We start from the raw sequence: 18690 nt of genomic DNA on the forward strand, positions 1-18690 counted from the left end.
GTGTTTATTTGGTAAAGACCAAACAAATGGTCTAGGATTTGTTTAGTGGCCAATATGGAGCATAACAAGTCATTGAACTTCAATGGGTTAGTTTAGAGCAATCCATTAACAATCAATAGGTACTTGGTACTTACAATTCATACGCATTGTTGTTATTGTCCATAATCCGAGGGTAGCTTCCCATTGGAAGAATTTTAATTTGATATCTAGTAATCAATAAATTATGGATATCCCACCAACTATTTCATATTGAATTTTTCTTACAAGGAAAAATTATTCACATTTATAAAAAGTTCCATCAATTTCTACAACAATTGACACCAACATTGTTTTAATATCTTAAGCATGGAAGCAAAACTCATCTCCACAAATGATGAGTTTGAACCATGATCTTAACAAACCCCATATAAGTTTATTAATAAAAAATAAATAATTCAACTTCAGAAAGGCTTACTATTACAATTTAAACAAGTTTTGATAAGCATGCTTCTAATTATTTTGGTTGAATTTAAAGGCCATGAGCTCCTTAGTTGACTAAGGGTATACTCAAGCTTGTAGTGGGCAATATCCAAATATCCGCTCAGCAAAGGCATGAGATGAACTAAACCCTTGGTCAACTGAGAAATCATTTTTTTTAAACTCAAAAGAACCATGTCACTAAAAAAGGGAAAATGTCATTTTGATCAAAGACAAAATAAAGTGAAAAATATAACATGCTAAGAAATATATATACAAATAGGCTTAGTAACATAAAAATGATACTCAAACTTTGATCAGAAGTACTGAGCCATGGTGTGGAGGAGAAGGCATGCATGTCCCCAAGCAGCATTTATCTCATCCCATTCAACCTAAATGTTAAGATACAAAAAAATGTCAACATAATCAATTATAAAAGGATACTTTAAAATAAAATAAAAAAGCAGGACCACAGTACCAAGCAGAATTAAGTAGCATAAGCTAGATAATAACGAAGATTTAAATAAAGTTACCATAAAAGTGCATAATTACCTTTAATTTCTGAAAATTTGTAACCAATCTCATATACTGATCACATGCTTCTGGGTAACGAACCATGAATTTCTGAGAGTGTTGCAGTTGTTCGTGTTCGTGAGATGGAGTTGCAGGGAGGAATGACAGTCGTTCGTGCGAGAGAGAATGAGAGAGTGAGAAAGAGGGTTTCAACGACTGTTTCAGGCGAGAGCAAAAGCGAGAAAGAATTAGAGAGTGAGAGATAGGGTTGAGATGGATCTAGTTGCAACTAGAGAGCGAGAAAGAATGAGAGAGGGTCGAGAGGGAGGGAGGGTTATAATATGAGAGACGATAGAGAGAGAGTTCTACTCTCTGTTATTTCGTTTCTATTTTAAAAGAAGAGGGAGGAAGTATTAAATATTATGAAAGTGAGGGACAATGCTATAAATAAGGTTATAGTTTATAACATAACGCATATTGGCTGTTGTTTTTAATCTCGTCCGTTGGATCGCGTGTTATCGAATGGTTCAAATTTGTTTGCTAAAACATTTGATAAAAGGTGAGGCGCCAAATGAGATATATATATATAGGGTCTCGTTCCCCACCCTAAGCTTTACCCTACACTTTAACAACGTGTTTAGTCCTACATGGGTTAGAAGTTTTGGAATGAGCCTGATTTTTGGTGAGGATGATCTCCTCACCATAGAGATCATCCTCACCAAAAATCATTCCAAAACTTCTAACCCCATCAAAAATGGTTTACAAAAAATGGACGATCCACGATTTTTCAACTTGTAAACATGGGGCTAAAAATTTCAGAATGGGATGATTTTTGGTGAGGATGATCTTCTAATCATAGAGATCATCCTCACCAAAAATCAGCCCATTGCAAAACTTCTAACCCATGTAGGACAAAACACGTTTGTTAAAGTGTAGGGTAAAACTTAGGGTGTTGAACATTTCCCATATATATATGCATAGCCACCGAACTCCGAAATGTAAAATTAAACTTCAACAGTGAAATATACCTCTTTTAAATTTTATTTTTCCAAGTTTTTAGAATTTTGTCCTCTACAAACCCATGTCATTGGACCATGTTTGAAATTAAATTTTGAATTAATTTGGAGCAAATTTATTTTTTTAGAATAATATACAAAAAAGGTTTAGGTATTGTTAGAAAACTATGTTTTTATAACAAGGGTCCAATGATATTTGAAATTTTGAAGAGTTTACATTGTTCGATTTATGATTTACTCGTCAATTTGAATCAATTGAATTCTAAAATATCAATTAATTAACTTTTCAATACTAAGGAATAATTTAGATTTTTTTTTATAAAAATTTAAAAAAAAAAAAAAAACTGTTTTTTGATCTTGATCACGAAACTCCCAAATTTAAAATTACTGAGTTAGCTCAGGTAGAGATGTCTTTAGCAAAATGCTGCCCATTTTTTATTATATTATTTAAGTATTATGCCTTTTAAAATAACAAAAAAAAAAAAAAAAATTGGATTTGATATTTCCATCCATTATGGTTTTATGTAAAATAAACATGTATTACACGTGCAACGCACGTGTACTCTACTAGTTTCATAAATTTCAGACGACTGGGGATTTTTGGTTGGAAAGATATTTTTCTAAATTGTGAATCTCGAGGATTATCAACAGTGAAGATAACTCTGTAAGTGTAACAACACCCTCCTCAGGAACACAACAAAACAGATAGAGGTCTCTAAAACCCTTTCTAAAATCTTACCTGTCTCTCTCTCGTTCTCATTTTTCTCACACGAAGAGAGAGAGAGAGAGAGCAACATGACTTGCTCTGCTTTCTTGCAAGGCCATCTCAGAATTGGCCCTTATCTAACCATGTCTCTGAAGCCTAACTCTCTTCACCATTTCCCTCTTCGTTCTAAACCTAAAAAAACCCCTAAAACCTTCAAACCCACCCAACGATTCTCTTCCACCACCACCATCATAAAGCTTCAATCCCATGGCCATGGCTACTCTACCGTTTGTGTTCCTCTGCATCGTTTGAGGTCTGTCATCGTTTCTAGTGTGATTCCATCTAAAAGTGTTGATTCGGATTGGAGAAGGAATAAAGGCCCGGTTTTGATCCCCTTTCCTTCCTTTTTACAACAACAACAACAGAACTTGCCGTATGGACGTTATGCTTTTGATGATTACTCGGAGGATGAATCTGATCGTGAAGTTCACTCACAATCACAGACCGTAAGTTTTTTTTTGTTTTATAATGTGGTGTACATTTAAAAAAAAAATTATTTGGAAGCAGCCGAATAGATTTATAAAGAAGAAACTTACATGACCTAAGGTCGCCAATTACATCCTAATATGTCTCTTATCCTGGCTCAAAAGAGTAGGATTAAGTAAGTTCCTATCTAGGACTTAGACACCCATGAGACAAATTGAAGGAAGGAAGCAAGAAAATCAGCTGGCTTGTTCGACTCCCTAAAAATATGGACAAACTCAATCTCCTCAAATTGCTGAATCAAGTTCCAAATCGAAAATAATTATGTGTTCCACACTCCAATGGACATTGCTACAATTCCAAATCGACTTTAGAGTTTGATTGAACCACTACCTTGCTACAATTCCCTTCAATAGCCAACTTGAAGCTCATGGAAGACGATAGAAATCGGAGGGTGGCAACCAGCCACAGCAACTAGAACCTCCCTAACTCTGGTCCCTGATCAGAGTTCCGTACCCACTCCTAGAACTAGAATAGGAACCCATCTGAATTAATAACCCAGTACCCTGGGGAAGGATTCAGCCATCTGCATAGACTCCAAGTAGGCAAAATGAAGGAAGTCTCAAGGTTCCAAGAAGCAAGGAAGTCTCTATTGAGTCTGGAGTCCTCGACTTTATCCAGGATAGAAGAGAATTTGATGTAGATGTCTTCTTGGATCAAATGAAGAATAGATTCAGCACACTTGAATTCAGATCTGTAGATTCTACAGCACCTCTCCTTCCAAACATGGACACGAAGGAGCAAAAAGCCACCTGTTTGATAAAATCAATAATGGTTTACTTTGAAGTTGGCAAGAACCCATCTCAATTCATCTTCCCAGCATCCTAGATGTTTTTTAACAAGGCACTTCCTTAGGATGAAGCTCCAAACATTCCTAGCAAACGGACAACCCATGAACAAGTGGTTACTGTCCTCTTCTTCCCGTTTACAGAAGCAACAATTAGCATCAGAAATGATCTTCCAATCCTTCAGCTTTTTCAAGGTTTTCAGCCTTCCCTTCAGGGCAATGGTGTACATTGAACTTTCCTGGAAAACGCTTTATTTATGATTGTTTTCATGCAATTTTAAATTATTTTTATTTTAAAATTATGTTTGCATAATTAAAATAATTTAATGTATGGAACAAAGTCATGCTGCAAACAAGCTATCTAAAACAGTTATAAACATTGAAAAACACATTTATGTTCTTCCCAATCACGAATCATCATCCCCAACCATTTAGTTTTGCAAAGCAAGTAGATCACTAAAGAAACAATGCTCAAAACTGATGCAAAACAGTGCAAGCTAACCTAATATGATGAATTTGATATCATATACTAAATTACCAAGGGAAACATGAATCATGAACCAACTATAAGGATCCTATAATAAATAAGATGTTTTACGATTAGAATCTTATCTAAAGTTTTGACTAGATGAGAAGTGTGACCTTAAAGAAGCCGGACAAAGAATACCCACATATGCTAAATTCTCTGTTTTCCTCTTCAGTAAGCACACCAACAGAAAGGGCCCAAATATGTGTAATGGGGATGGCAGAATCCACAGGTGTTGGACTAACTAGATCCTATTTCATCAACAAGAAATCCTTGGAATCACAAGGTGCATTGACTATCTCAAGTTGAACGACAAAGTACTAGTACAGTGAGGGTTTTGCACTTGACTTGTACATACCGTTTCGAGTGATACCAATAGACCCATAAGTTAGGTTTCACTGGCCCAGATTGGAAAGAGTAAAATCTGATTGGACTGGTTATTAAAAATGAAATCCTCTGTACAGGTAGATGGGCTGACTCACTCTTCAAGGCCAAGGAAAGAAAGAGAGAGTGAAAATCCAAAGTAGAAGCAAAAGCCAAAGAAGAAGGTGACGCAACAGAATGTGACACCTAGGATCCATGCTATTTGATTTAAGCCGTAAGAAAAGGGAAAGCCAAATAAGGAAGATATGAGAGCCAAATAAGGAAGATATGAGAGCCCCGAAAGTCATGGACCTCAAAGTATGTGATTACAAGTTTGATAAGGATCATCCTATGAGAGACCCTTCAATTTTCAACAAAAAGGTGCAACATGATCTGTTACTGGCTGACACAAAGTTTTTTAACTACCTTTATGGAAGTGATCCTCCAAGTCGTAGTCCTTCATAATTCTTAATCTAAGTGAAAAAAAGTTGCCATCAAGTGCAGTAATCTCTCTCTCCCCTTGATAGGCAAGTTAGTGGTTTGTAGTTGGAGGATAAAAGTGGGTTTTGACTTGATTATTTGATTTCTTGTACAATATGGTACCGTTTATTCACTGGAATTTCATGTTTGCAATGCTTAATTATTGTAAATTTAGATGTGGAATATAAAGTCAGTGATATAGGACGGTGAAGGAAGAAGAGGAAATTTGGGTGGTTAGGGAATTTTGGTTTAGGATTTAAGCAACAATAGGAAAAGGGTTTCCAAAATCCCAATTGGCTATTGAGATGTAAAATGCAAAGTTTTGTAAATTACGATATTTTGGTTGGGTTTGTATTAAGGTTAAAGGAAAGGGGAAATGATTAAGGGTTGAGGTTTAGGTTTCAAGAATAAAGAATCAAGAATTCTAAAAAGTTAAGAGAAATAATAAAAAGAAAAATAAAGATTAAAAGAAGAAAAAAGAAGGGATAGAAAGATAGAACCTTGAAATCACACTAAGAGTTTATTGAAATCACACCAAGAATGGTAGAGAACTCACTTCACTCCATGAAAGAAATTCATTCTTTATTCATCAAAATTTTTGTTAAAAATAAGCGTTAATACAATTTATATATAAAGAAAATAAATCCAAAAATCCTAATCAAACTAAAATACCAAATAAATAACCTAATTTCGTAACTTTCTCTCTCCTAATTTTTCAACCCTAATACACTTAAATTAAAGACAAACTAAATTTACCAAACTACCCCTAAATATTATACTAAGACCATAGGCTAATAAAACATAAAAAAGAAGCTCCTAAACAACTCAAAACTAAAAAAATGGCTAATCTAAAATAGCCCCAAACGATAAATTTAGATCTAATTAAGTGAAAACCTAAATAATTTCAAAATTTTCCTCGGAATCCTCGATTGTTTACTTGATATGCGTTCCGCATTAGTCAGTTTGGGGTCAGATCTTAAATCCATCATCTTGTGGCAATTCTACTAATCTGTTTTCATATAATTATTTTTTTTTCTTTTGGTTTTGAAATTATTTTGTTGCATGAAAGATACATTTGTTAGAATTCTTACATCTGACCATTGCTTCAGGGTGCTTCCACCCATGAAAACATTGATGAGTGGAAGTGGAAGTTAACCATGCTTGTTCGCAACAAGGATGAGCAAGAGGTGGTGTCGAGGGAAAGAAAGGACAGACGTGATTTTGAGCAACTTGCAGCATTGGCAGCTAGAATGGGTTTGTCTAGGTATGCTTTGTTATTTGATTACATGTTTTCGTATTATTTTTTCTATTATTTGTGCTGGATTTAAAATAAGAGTAACTTTGGCAGCCGTCAGTATTCAAGAGTCGTCGTCTTCAGTAAAGTCCTGCTGCCAAACTACAGATCTGATCTGGATGATAAACGTCCACAGAGAGAGGTATTTTCATGCAACTGAAACATCATGCAGTCTCATTGTGTTGTAAAAGGTTCAAATAACAATTATTTTTCATAGTTAAGTAAAATAACCACACAAAAAATGAAGCCCTGATCTTAACATCTTTGGGAATACCCGACAACGATCAAATAATGGCTGGCTTGTGCTTATCGAGCACCCTTAAAAACTGCCTTCAATTGATTTAATTGGCCAAAATTATTCTTGCTGCCTTGTTTGGCTCTAAATTTTCTATATGTTGCTTGGGCAAAGATAGTTTCTTATTTATCTTTTTCAAAAACCAATAAACATTCACGTATGTAAGGTACTAGTTATTTTCTTTCTTTTTTACATGTCATTGATATTCTTGACTATTGACAGGTAACCATAAATTCTGTTTTGCAAAGAAGGGTGGATGCTCTACTTAGAGAATACCTTTCTCGAAGGCCTATGAATAAGGGAAGTTTGGCAGATAATGCCTTTTCAAAATCAATCGGCAATGGTGTCATTGCCACTGATGAAGGGCTTATTAAGCAGCTGGAGCCTCAGAAATCTACTAGTATTGTCATGGAGAAAATCCATATGAGGAAAAGTTTGCAGTTGCTCAATCAGCAAAAAGCCTGGCAGGTTTGTAATACCTTGATAAATTTTATGGGAATTCTTTCCCTTGGTATTCCATTCCTTTTATTTGTTTTCAAAACTTTGATACTGTAATCTGTAGGTTGTGTTGCCATATTTGGCAGTTTCCTTCATACAGCACTGGTTGCTTTACCTTTGTTGTGTACACAACCTGTGCTCATGTTTGCTTGGTTCAGCGTGTTCTCTCTTCCTAGAATGTTCAGAGTTTTCATATCTTTTAATATCACTGTAATAGGCAAAACAAATAAAATAAGAGAGCTGCTATTGGCACCCCAACTTTACTTATTACACCCCAATTTAAAATAAAGAAAATAAGTGAATGGTTGAAAATAAGTAAAAGTTGGGGTGCCAAGAGAAGCTCTCTTGTTTTTTTTCGCTGTATTTTAATTTTGGAGTTTAGGATTTTACATGAGCCTAATCATGATTGTAAACAACTACTGAAATTGTTTGAACAGGTGTTATAACATTTTGTAATGTTGAGATTATAATCTGAACCTAACCTTGATATTGTTTGAAGAATGTGTTTTAATATTTAATTGGGGTGTGATAAATAATTTAAGTAATTGGGGTGTAATAAGTAAAAGTTGGGATGCCAATAGCAGCTCTCTAAAATAATGGTAAAAGGCAAATAGGTAAATTTAGTCAGTTTGGAGTTCTTGTTTAATGCTGCCCTTTTTTTTATGCATATTTTTATCTTGATATTTCAACAATAGAGTTATACTTATTTCAATCATATTTTATTTATCAAAGAAAGAGAAATGAATCATGTCCAAGATTAAAGTACTGGGAGCCAATTAGTTCATTCCCTTATAATCCTAACAATTGTCACAGTTGGAAATTATTGAATTATTGATGATGCTGAAAACTGGGAAAGCATACAGCTTTTGTCCATTTGTAAGACTTGTGACTTGGGGAATGCAACAAACACCATGAAGTATAAATGTATCTTAATGACCTGTAAAGATCAAGCTTTATTTATTAAGAATAAAAAGGGAGGCCGAGGTGACCATCCCAATGGTTACAATGTAGAAGAAAACTCTAAATTACACATCAAATCCCATATAACAAGAAGATCTTAAAAAAGAACCCCCTTGAACTCCTTAAACAATTTTCCCCAAAGGAACAAAAGGCCAAAGTTTGAAAGAATTAAATCTTGTGTTCAAAATAACCAATGACTGCCTCTCCTCATGCAAGAGAAGAGGTTCGTCTTCTTATTGGATACATGTTTTACCTTTAATCAAAGCTGGTTATCTTTTTTAAATTTAGGTGAGGAAGAAACTTATGCAAATGTTGTGGAATCACCTGGTAGCCTTTGGTAGTTATTATCATGGAGAACAAATCGGAGGGAAAAGTTTCAAAAGGTGGCCTTGATGGAAGAAGTGTGTTGGAAACAAAAGTCAAGGATTAAATGGTTAAAAGAGGGGGATATTAATAATAGATTCTTCCATAAAAGTGGCTAATGTGAGGAGCAAAGCAAACCTCATAAGAAGGGTGGAAGTCAACGGGGAAAGTATTGAAGGGGAGGAGTCGATAAGGTCAAAGATTGTGGATTTCTTCAAAGATTTGTATAAGGAAAGACATGTTTATCACCCTCACCCAGATCTTTTGGAGTTTGATGGTATTTCTTTAGAACAAAGGGCTTGGCTCAAAAGAACAATTGACGTGGAAGAGGTTCTTAGGGCGGTGTCAAAAATGCATGGGGACAAGGCTCCAGGCCCAGATGGTTTTACAATGGTTTTTTTCAAAAGTTGTTGGAACACAATTTGTAGGAACTTAATGAGAGTGGTGGCGGATCTCCAAGAGAGAGAATTATTGAACTTTGGCTTAAACAATTCCTTTGTTGCACTGATTCCTAAACACTGGGGGGGCTGTGGATGTGGCTGATTTTAGACCCATAAGTTTGGTTGGTTCCACTTATAAAATTATCTCCAAGGTGTTGCCAACTAGATTGAAAGAAGTACTACCATGCATAATAGGTCAAGAACAAGGGGCCTTCATCAGAAACAAGGGGCCTTCATCAGAGGTAGATAAATTTTTGATGGTGTTTTTATCGCAAATGAATGTGTAGATTCAAGATTAAAGGTGGAAAAATCAGGGTTGCTGTTCGCTGTGCAAGATTGACCTTCAAAAGGCATACGATTATGTCAATTGGAATTTTTTGAGGTATATGTTGGGACGGATGGGATTTGTGAGGAGGTGGATTGAACGGAAAATGAGGTGTGTTTCATCCACCTCTTTCTCGATCCTAGTCAACGGTAGCCCGGTGAGTCATTTCAACAACTCTAGGGGATTGAGACAAGCGGATCCACTATCTCTTTTTCTTTTCATTTTGGTTGCAGAAGCCCTAGGGAGGATGGTTAAGAGAGCCTCGAGTATTGGTGAGTTGGTAGGTTTTCAAGTTGATTGTGGGGTCGTTAGGTTTCGCTACAATTCGCAGATGGCATTATTATATTTCTTGAGACTTCCTTAGACTAGGTTAGATTTTTTAGGGGCATTCTTTGTTGTTTTCAGGCAATATGGGGGTTGCGACTCTCTAAAAAATATGGGGGTTGTGAGTCAATCTAGGAAAAACCAAGCTTTTTGCCGTAGGGGAGGTTCCAAATGTTCATAGGTGGGTCACAATGTTTGGTTGTGCTTAGGGTCCATTCCCTTCCATGTATCTAGGATTACCTTTGGGGGCGGGGTCTAGGTGCAAAGAAATTTGGGAGCCAATTGTGGAAAATGTGGGAAAGAGGTTGAGCACTTGGAAAGCTAGGTATTTATCCAAAGGGGGTAAAGTCATTTTAATCAAGAGTACCCTATCGAGCATTCCGGTTTATCAGTTATCTTTGTCTCCTATACTTAAGAGCATGGAATTAAGATTGGGAAAAATGATTAGAGATTTCTTGTGGAATGACAGGAATGGGAAAAGAACATTTCATTTAGTTAAGTGGAAGATGATTTGTGCGCCTAAGAAAAATGGGGGGCTTGGTATAAAAGGTTTTAAGTTGTCTAATGTGACACTTCTAGGAAAGTGGTTATGGAGGCAAAATATGGGGGAGAAATTACCCTATGGATGTAGCTTGTGGAGGGGAATCATGAGCGATAACACAAAATTTAAGGAGTTGGTGGCATTTCAATGTGGGAATGGGGAGAGGATTCACTTTTGGGAGGATTGTTGGTGTAGTAGCTCTATTTTATCCACCCAATTTCTGAGGTTTTATGCACTTTCCTTGAAAAAGGAAAATCCAATTGTTGACTTTTTGAATCATTTTGAGCTGGGGAATTCATGGGACTTCGACTTCAGAAGGGACTCTAATGATTGGAAAATTGAGGAGTTGGCAAAGTTGACTTTCAAGTTGAACCAAAATATTGTAGAGCTAACGGGGTGTGATAAAAGGGTATGGACATGTACGAAGGACAAACTTTTCTGTTAGTTCGTTATGTGCTTCTTTGGTTCCATCAGATTTATTTTCGTTCCCAGTGGACCCATTTGGGGTCAAAAGGTACTTGCAAAGGTATTTTTCTTTATTTGGTCGGGTGCTTTGGGCAAAATTATATCACTTGATAATCTTATGGCTAGGGGTTTCAATGGTCCAAATTTTTGCTTCCTATGCAAAGAAAATGGGGAGTCCATTTCACATATTTTGATTCATTGTCCACTTATTCATAAGTTATGGGCTCACTTCTTAAGTCTATTTCAATGTGCATGGGTCTTCCCGAATTCAGTTTTCTCCCTTTTTCAAGAGTGGAATCATAATGTATTTTTGGGTAGGAAAAGGTATCATTGGGCCCTAATCCCTTTTGCCGTATGCTGGGTTACGTGGAGGGAAAGAAGTTGAAGAGTGTTCGATGATTTAGTGGTGGGGCTCCAAGATCTTATATTGGAGTTGTTAGGCTTCGTTTTTTTTTGGGTGCAAATTAGACCCAGATTTCAAAGGGGTGTTCTTTGATGATTTTGTGTTTACATGGGAGTCTTTGTTTTCAAATTAACATTAAGCTATTTCATTTAGTTTGTATTTCTTGTAACTTTTATTGTGGCTGGTTATCTTAACCGGTCTATTCCTAATATATTTTGGTCTACTTATTAAAAAAAAAAAAATTATTATCACGGTTCAAAGTTTTCCGTTGTTTTAGAATGTTTCAACCAACATTGGAATGAGACATTGACCTTGAAACATTGAATGTTTCACTTGAGAGTTGAGATTGTTTGGGTTTTCTCTTGACCCAAACATTGAATGTTAATACAAATCATTGACCTTGAAACATCGAATGTTTCAATTGAGAGTTGAGATTGTTTTGGTTTTTCTCCTGACCAAAACATTGCTTTGAAACGAGATTTTACGCCTTGGTTATTGTAGCGATCCACATAATCTTTCTTTAGTCTCTTAGGGTGTGTTTGATTGCACATGGAAAATGGTGGGAAATCTATTTTTCATCTGTTTTGATTGGTATTTTTCCATGGAAAATGTATTTCTATCCTCATACTAAAATCCAACAAAGTGTGGATTTCATTTTCCCAACCTATCCCCATGGGAAAATAAAATCCACCCCCAAATTAAAACCTTGATCTCTTCTTCTTCCTCTTCCCCACTACCACAACCACTGTGATCGTCAACCATTACCTCCGCTAGCCACCCTCCTCTCTCTATCTCTCTTCTTCTTCTTTCTCCGCCACCCTTGCTCCATCCTCCCTCTCTTGCTTCCCCTTACATGGAAAATGACTTTTCATGCAATCAAACAGACCTTTAGGATGATTCTTACCATCCAATGAAAGCCTTTATACAAGAAGGGACCAATTTTCGGTAGTAAACTCTTATAAGATCTATAACTTGACAAACAAGCAATGAAAAAAGGGACCAAACTGAAAATATGCCTTTTGAATATCAACACCAAACATGACTAAAGTTGATACAAGCCTCTTGCAGGCATTTGAATAGGATAACAACTCTTTGAATTTCCCATCCAAAAGATTTTTTCTAAAATAGGTTGCCACCCAATCACATTATTTCTTTTGGGAAACACATGCCCAATTTGCCACCTTACACCAATTGTCTTTCCAAAATCTAATTCTCTCACCATTCCTACGTCAAAGTTACATCACTTTGGATCGCCTCCCAAACTTTCACTTATAAGAATACTCAACTTCACAAGAGATTTTGGTGGTATTTGGTCAATTTTTGATTAATATACCTATTTCCAAAGAAATCAATCTTCATTACTGAACCTCCAATACCAATTTTGAAGCAAAATTTTTTTAATTATAACTATCTTCTTGATTCTAAACCTCCAATTTTTTTAGGCAGACAACAACTTCTACCTTAAAAGACAAAGCTTCTTCATACTATCTTTTGTCTCCTTCCCACAAAAAATTCTTGATTATTTCAATACAATTAACAACTAAGACTTGCATTTAATGAAAGACAATGGAAAACATGAATGATACTAGGATATTGCTAAGAATTCTCTTGATCAAAGTTATTCTACTTCCAAAAGACAAGAAACACTTTCTCCAACTACAAATACTCTTTGCTAGTATTTTTTGTACGTTATGCCCCTTTTCAAAATGTTAGCTTTGGTTGCTAAGAAGATTGAAAATTTCAAAGGGATTTCTTATAGAATGAAAGAGATGTAAAGAGGAAAATTCATCAAGTAGAGTGGACGCTTGTGTCTACCCAAGAATTTTTATAAGTCCAAGCTTTAGATGATTATTGGATATAAATAAAGCTATTGTGGAGGTGGTTATGAAGGTTTTACAAATAAAGTCATGATGTTTGGTGCTAAACTTGTAGTCTCAAGCTTGGTGTTCAACATCAACATTGGGATAAAGATGAGGTTGGATCCTCTTATGGTGCATGCATTTGGAAATATTTACTAAGTTTATGAAGAATTTGCCGCAAAAATAAGTTTCGAAGTAGCTCAGGGTTTGAGGATTCATCTTTGGATGGATAATTGGTAACGTGTGGGATAATTGTGTGACATGTGTTGTAGTCTTTATGTATTGGTTTTAAGGGTTTATTGGTAAGCTATTGTTTTGTTAGGAGGAATGCCGAAATTATGTGGTAGTCCATTTTAGAAGAAATTTTTAGATAGGGAAATTGAAGAATGTTTTCAAAGTTGGTGTTTTCCTTCTTATTTGTTAGCCTTATTTCAAAGTTGGCACTTCAAATAAGTATCCCGCAAAAAAAAAAAAACTTGAAAGCACCTTGACACATTTTTTTAAACAAGTGGTATTTGGGAATTTTGAAGGTTTTGGGAGCCGCCACCTAGTTCTAGGTCTAGGAACCAAATATGATCCCAAATTGGATTTGGGTTGGCCCACGGATGAGAGAAAATTGGCAAGGGGTCAAGTTACGAGTTGCGGAAAATGGTAAGCACCCCCCCGCTCAACTAAATAGTTGGTCTCTAGTACAATCCAAGAATATCCTAAGGTCAAAAAAACAAGACTAAGGTCTAGAGTACCTTTTGGGGGTGAATTCATCATCATCATTTTATGTTTTCATAACTAATCGAATCCAAAGGCCTTCAAAAAATAGCCAAATTCCATCACATGTTTTCCAAGTCAATGCAATGCTCGTCTTTTATGAAATTTTTTTTTCCAGTTTTGTTCAATGTACCCCGAAAATATAGAGTCGACGTGGTTAGTTTTTTTTGAAAAGGAAACTTTCGATTTTCCCTAATGTCCTAAAAAAAGTGTGCCAACTCGGTTAGTTTTCTTTGAAAAGAAAGTTTCATTTTTTCTTAATGTCCCCAAAAAATAGTGAGTTGACTCTAGGCACATTTTCCTAAAAAAAAATCAACTTTCACTCCGTGCACACACAAAAATAGTGGGTCGGCTCAATGGACATTTTTCTTGAAAAATATTTCCAATTTTCACTCCATGCACACACAAAAACAGTGAGTCAACTCAATATTATTTTTTTTTGTTTTGCTTAAAGTGCCTCGACTCGTGCAGTTTTTAGGAAAATGATTTCAAAACCCCCCAAAATTTCATGACATCAGAAGGATTATTGGAAGAAAAAACTTATTTTCGCAATACCGAACCAAATCCCCAAATCGTGATTTTGCACTATCAAAATAGCCCCCAAATGTGATTTTGTACCACTTAAATAGCCCCAAGAAATTTACCTAAAAAACTGGATTTTCAACTATCCAACACCTCAAAAGCTGAACCAAGAATGTTAGTCCACACTTGCATATAAACAAAATACCAATGCAGATTGGGCCATGGATGCATCCCATGATGTGTGTATGTTTCTTGACTTAACACATGAACAAACTAACTAGTCTTTTTTCTTGCTAAATCAGCAACACATAAGAAAAATCCATGTCATGTTATAGGTCTTCATCTCAGCAATTTTAGGTCACTACAAAGGTTTGTTCAGACCTAGCAATAATGGAATATTAATGCTTTCCTTCTAACCAGTATTGGAGCCAATACAAATAGAATTAGGTTCATATCCAAGTGTTGGATCAACTTGGTTTACTTATTACTTGAGCCATGCATCAAACCTACAAAGATGAATTGAACTGGGCTTCTTGCTAAAAAGTTGAGTTTAAAACTGACCCAAATCCATGGTAACTCCTCTACCAGTTTAATACCTTCATAAGAAGTCAAAGCTGGTGAGACAAGGATAAAAAGAAAAACACAAAGGAAGTAATGATCGGACCCTTACCTGTGATGTACACACCTTGAGATTAACACACAATGTGCTTGATCAGCATGGTTGGAACTCCAAAAGAAAGATGATTAAAAATAAATAAATCAATAGAAAAAGTATTATTTGCTGTGGCCCTTCAAAAGTAAAGTGCATTAAGAGCTTTTGATCTTTCTCCTTTCTAACTCAATCAATACCTCTTGAAAGAGTGTAAAAAATAGAGCACTGTTAGAAAAGAGGTGGATTAGATTTATAAAAGAGAGAGAGAGAGAGAGAGAGAGAGAGAGAGAGAGAGAGAGAGAGAGAGAGAGAGAGAGAGAGAGAGAGAGAGAGAGGGTTATTCGATGGAAACCTTGGATGATCCTTGAAGGTTCCTAACTGTCCTTTTTATAGAGTTTTCCTTGCTGAACACCTTTTAGAAATTTTCAACCTATGGAATTGTCCAACGTGTATTGATTCTAAAATTTCCTTTCTATTCTCCTTCTAAAAAGCCAACATGAATTAATTTTTTGAAAAGATTTTATTTTCCTTTCTTTCCTTATCCACAAAGAAATCCAACTTAGGTTGGGTCTCTAGAAAATTCCCTCCTCTCAAAATTTTGTCAAGTTTCTTCTCTTAAAAGGTATCCAACCCATGAGATCCTCTCTATCTTCTATTTCCAAAACCACAAGGCCAATAAACCTTAACAAAACAACCTTTTCTTTTCTTATTTTGCAACCCATTTTAAGAAGTTCGAGCATGGGATTATACTGAAATTTTGGTTAAGAGTTTTTCTTTGAGAGGTTTCTTGCCAATGTGTGGTATTTTGTGTTTGGAATTATTTTTGAATTTCTTTCCTTTTAAAATATTTAGGTTAAAGTTTTTAGAAAATTTGTTGGTCCCTGCAAGAAGATTTCCCAATTTTACCTTGATAAGATCTCATTGAGTTTTAGTTTGTTTTATTTACTTGCTTGTTGGGTTGTTAAAATGTTTGTGGAGTCCAAAAAGATGTGAGACATATAATGTAGATTCCTTAAGGCGAATTTGTTTGAATTTTTTTTTAACTATTTTAAAGTTTTAACTTTTTTTTTCTTTAATTTTTTAATGTTGAGATTTTATTTAGATTCAAATTTGGTAGGACCCACCCTTAAGAGATTTGGCCGATTTGTGTGTGGCCCCCACAACTTGTTCTAATTTTTCAACTTTGAGTGTGATCATTATTTTATTTTTTTACTATTTAAATTGGGAAATTAAAAATTAAGGTTTGAATTTTTTTTAATGGGTTAAGTATTAAAATTGGTTAAATTGTTTAAATATTAAAATTTGTTAAATTTTTAAATGCTTAGATTGATTAAATATTTAAAATTTGTTGAAGATTTTGAATAGTGTGGTCGAAAGATTTTACTTAGGGTAGAGGGTCTCTAAGAGTATCATAGTCATTTTTTAGAAAATGTTGGTGAAAAGTTTTGTTTAATCCTATGATAATGATTTTTATGTCCAAGGGTTATGCATTCCTAGCGTGGTGTGGTCTCTAGTGTCGGGGGTATTTGGTAATTTTCTCACTTTATGCAAATTTTCTCGTAAAGTTTCTTTGGTCTCAGAATTATCATCTCTATGTCTTGAGTTGGATTTTTCTAGCGTATCATGGTTTCTAAGGTCATCAAAATGTGTAGCGGTCCTAAGCATGCATGATATCTATGTCGAGTGTGTCGGAGAAGGAAAGAAACCATAAAGGATCCGGGAGGAGTCTCAAAAGGAATTGGGGGAAATTGAGAAGGATTTGGGGAGGTGTCCCACATACTTTCAATTTCTTAAATCGTTATTTGTTCATCACTAGGAATCTATATCAATCGGGGTGACAAATTGTTGGATCAGGCTATTGCAAAATGGGGTGTCTACATAACCCTTCGGTCCTAAGCCTCGTTTTCTATAAGTTAGGCTATCTAACTGGAGCAGAACAATAAGGTCTTTGAAGGGAATGGACTATTTTGAAGTTTGAGATATAGAACCCAGGTAGAGGCACTTTCACCATGTTCAAGCTTCCCTTTTCATAAGAAGTATCTTAAATTACCCAACCCATATGAATTTGATTGAAGGAAGGTACGATGGAATAAAAGCTTTAGTTACAAGCCAAGGCCTACCATCCGCTTGGAACTCTAATTGAACATTGGTGTATCTCTGAAAATCAAATGCATGTGATTTTTTCTTTCTATAGAAAGAAATGAGATTTGAAAGAAGACTAATATTATTTCCCCACCATCTCATGTTGGTAAAAAGGACCATGTGTTGGTTGCACTGGATTATTCGATGAGGGAGGCTACGGTGGAATAATGAGCACTCACCCTTATGACAAAAAGCAAGGATATGAATGTATGAGTGTTAGCCCTTTGCAACGTAGGAAAGCATTGGAGGGTTCCCAAGCTTTTTTTTTTTTTGGTGAAATTCCCTATCGGTTGAAAATCGTCTCATTCTCAGAAGAACGATTTGCAATTCTCCTACATGTCCCCTTATTCCCTGCTATGCAAGAGGTTCTTACATCTATTCTGGGTTGCTTTCCTCTTTGAGGTAGATTTTCAAGGAATTTAGAGTAGTGTCTTCGAAAACTTCTTGATCAAGTGGGATCTTCTATGTCACGCATGAGTGTGTGCTTGTGGTCGTCTCTCTCTATGTTAATTGCTGCCGCAATATGTTACCTGGATTCTTCAAAACTCCCTAAGTTACTTGTATTGACCTGGTACAACATGGATATGGGTAATAGACTCATATTGGATATATCTTAAATGTATAGCTGAGTCCATATGTTATTGTTGGTGAAAGCTTAACCAAGTTGGACGATTTAGACCATTAATCTTCCTTACTTATCACCACACCTGGAATTGTGGCATGATTAAGGGATAGAGTGGAACATCCATTATTTTACTTTGCTTGCCACTGAAACCTAGCAGCTAAATCCACGGGCCTCTATGTCGAATTCAGTGATATGTGGAGTATGCCTTGAGAACTTCACCCTCTTCTTTTGTAGAAGATAGGCCATACATAAATTTTTACGAAAGTTTTCTTCAGTTTGATTGGCCACTAGCCTCTTTGTTGATTTGGGGGATTTGACACATCTTAATCATGTTACATCACCATCTCCATCCATTAATATTACCTCATCTTTTACGATGACAAGACCCTCTATTTTGTCAATCACCAATCTTCATTACTTGTGGAACGGATACAAATAAAATTGACTTAAAAATAAGTTGGCACACAACAAATATTGAGCAAGGTTTTCACTTAGTGCTTCTTGAGGAAGTTTTTTTGAATGATACTTAACCAGTCGGATATAGCATGCTCGATATCTTGTTGGCTTGTACTTATGTATGCTAATTGTATTTCTGCGATATCACTATTCAGCTTGTGGTTAGTAAGTTTGCAAGGATCTGGTCGTCATGTTCAGCTTGGTTAGATGTCTTTGATTATCCTTAGTACACCTGGCCATTGTGTTCTTGGCTTACTCTTTTGTTTATCTTGGTGAGTCTCTCTTGGGATGAAGTATGCATGGCTACGACTGGTGATGATTTTTTTTTTTTTCTTTTTCTTTTGACACATCTGGTTATACTTTAAAAAAAC

General features: G+C 35.6%; 1 protein-coding gene across 1 annotated transcript in view; it reads left to right on the forward strand.

The window, feature by feature from the left end:
• Window positions 1-2695: 2695 nt before the first annotated feature.
• The window catches only part of LOC147398185 (DExH-box ATP-dependent RNA helicase DExH3-like), a 48507-nt gene continuing 32512 nt past the window's right edge, over window positions 2696-18690 (forward strand). Inside the window, exons 1-4 of the mRNA XM_086447336.1 lie at window positions 2696-3197; window positions 6500-6654; window positions 6739-6826; window positions 7202-7447. Of these exons, the coding sequence (XP_086303462.1) occupies window positions 2781-3197; window positions 6500-6654; window positions 6739-6826; window positions 7202-7447 (906 nt within the window). The 5' untranslated portion in view covers window positions 2696-2780. The remainder of the gene's footprint in view (window positions 3198-6499; window positions 6655-6738; window positions 6827-7201; window positions 7448-18690) is intronic.

Source organism: Akebia trifoliata, chromosome 7 (assembly GCF_017979445.1).
Source record: "Akebia trifoliata isolate Shusen 1 chromosome 7, ASM1797944v1, whole genome shotgun sequence".
In the NCBI taxonomy this organism is placed as follows: domain Eukaryota; kingdom Viridiplantae; phylum Streptophyta; class Magnoliopsida; order Ranunculales; family Lardizabalaceae; genus Akebia; species Akebia trifoliata.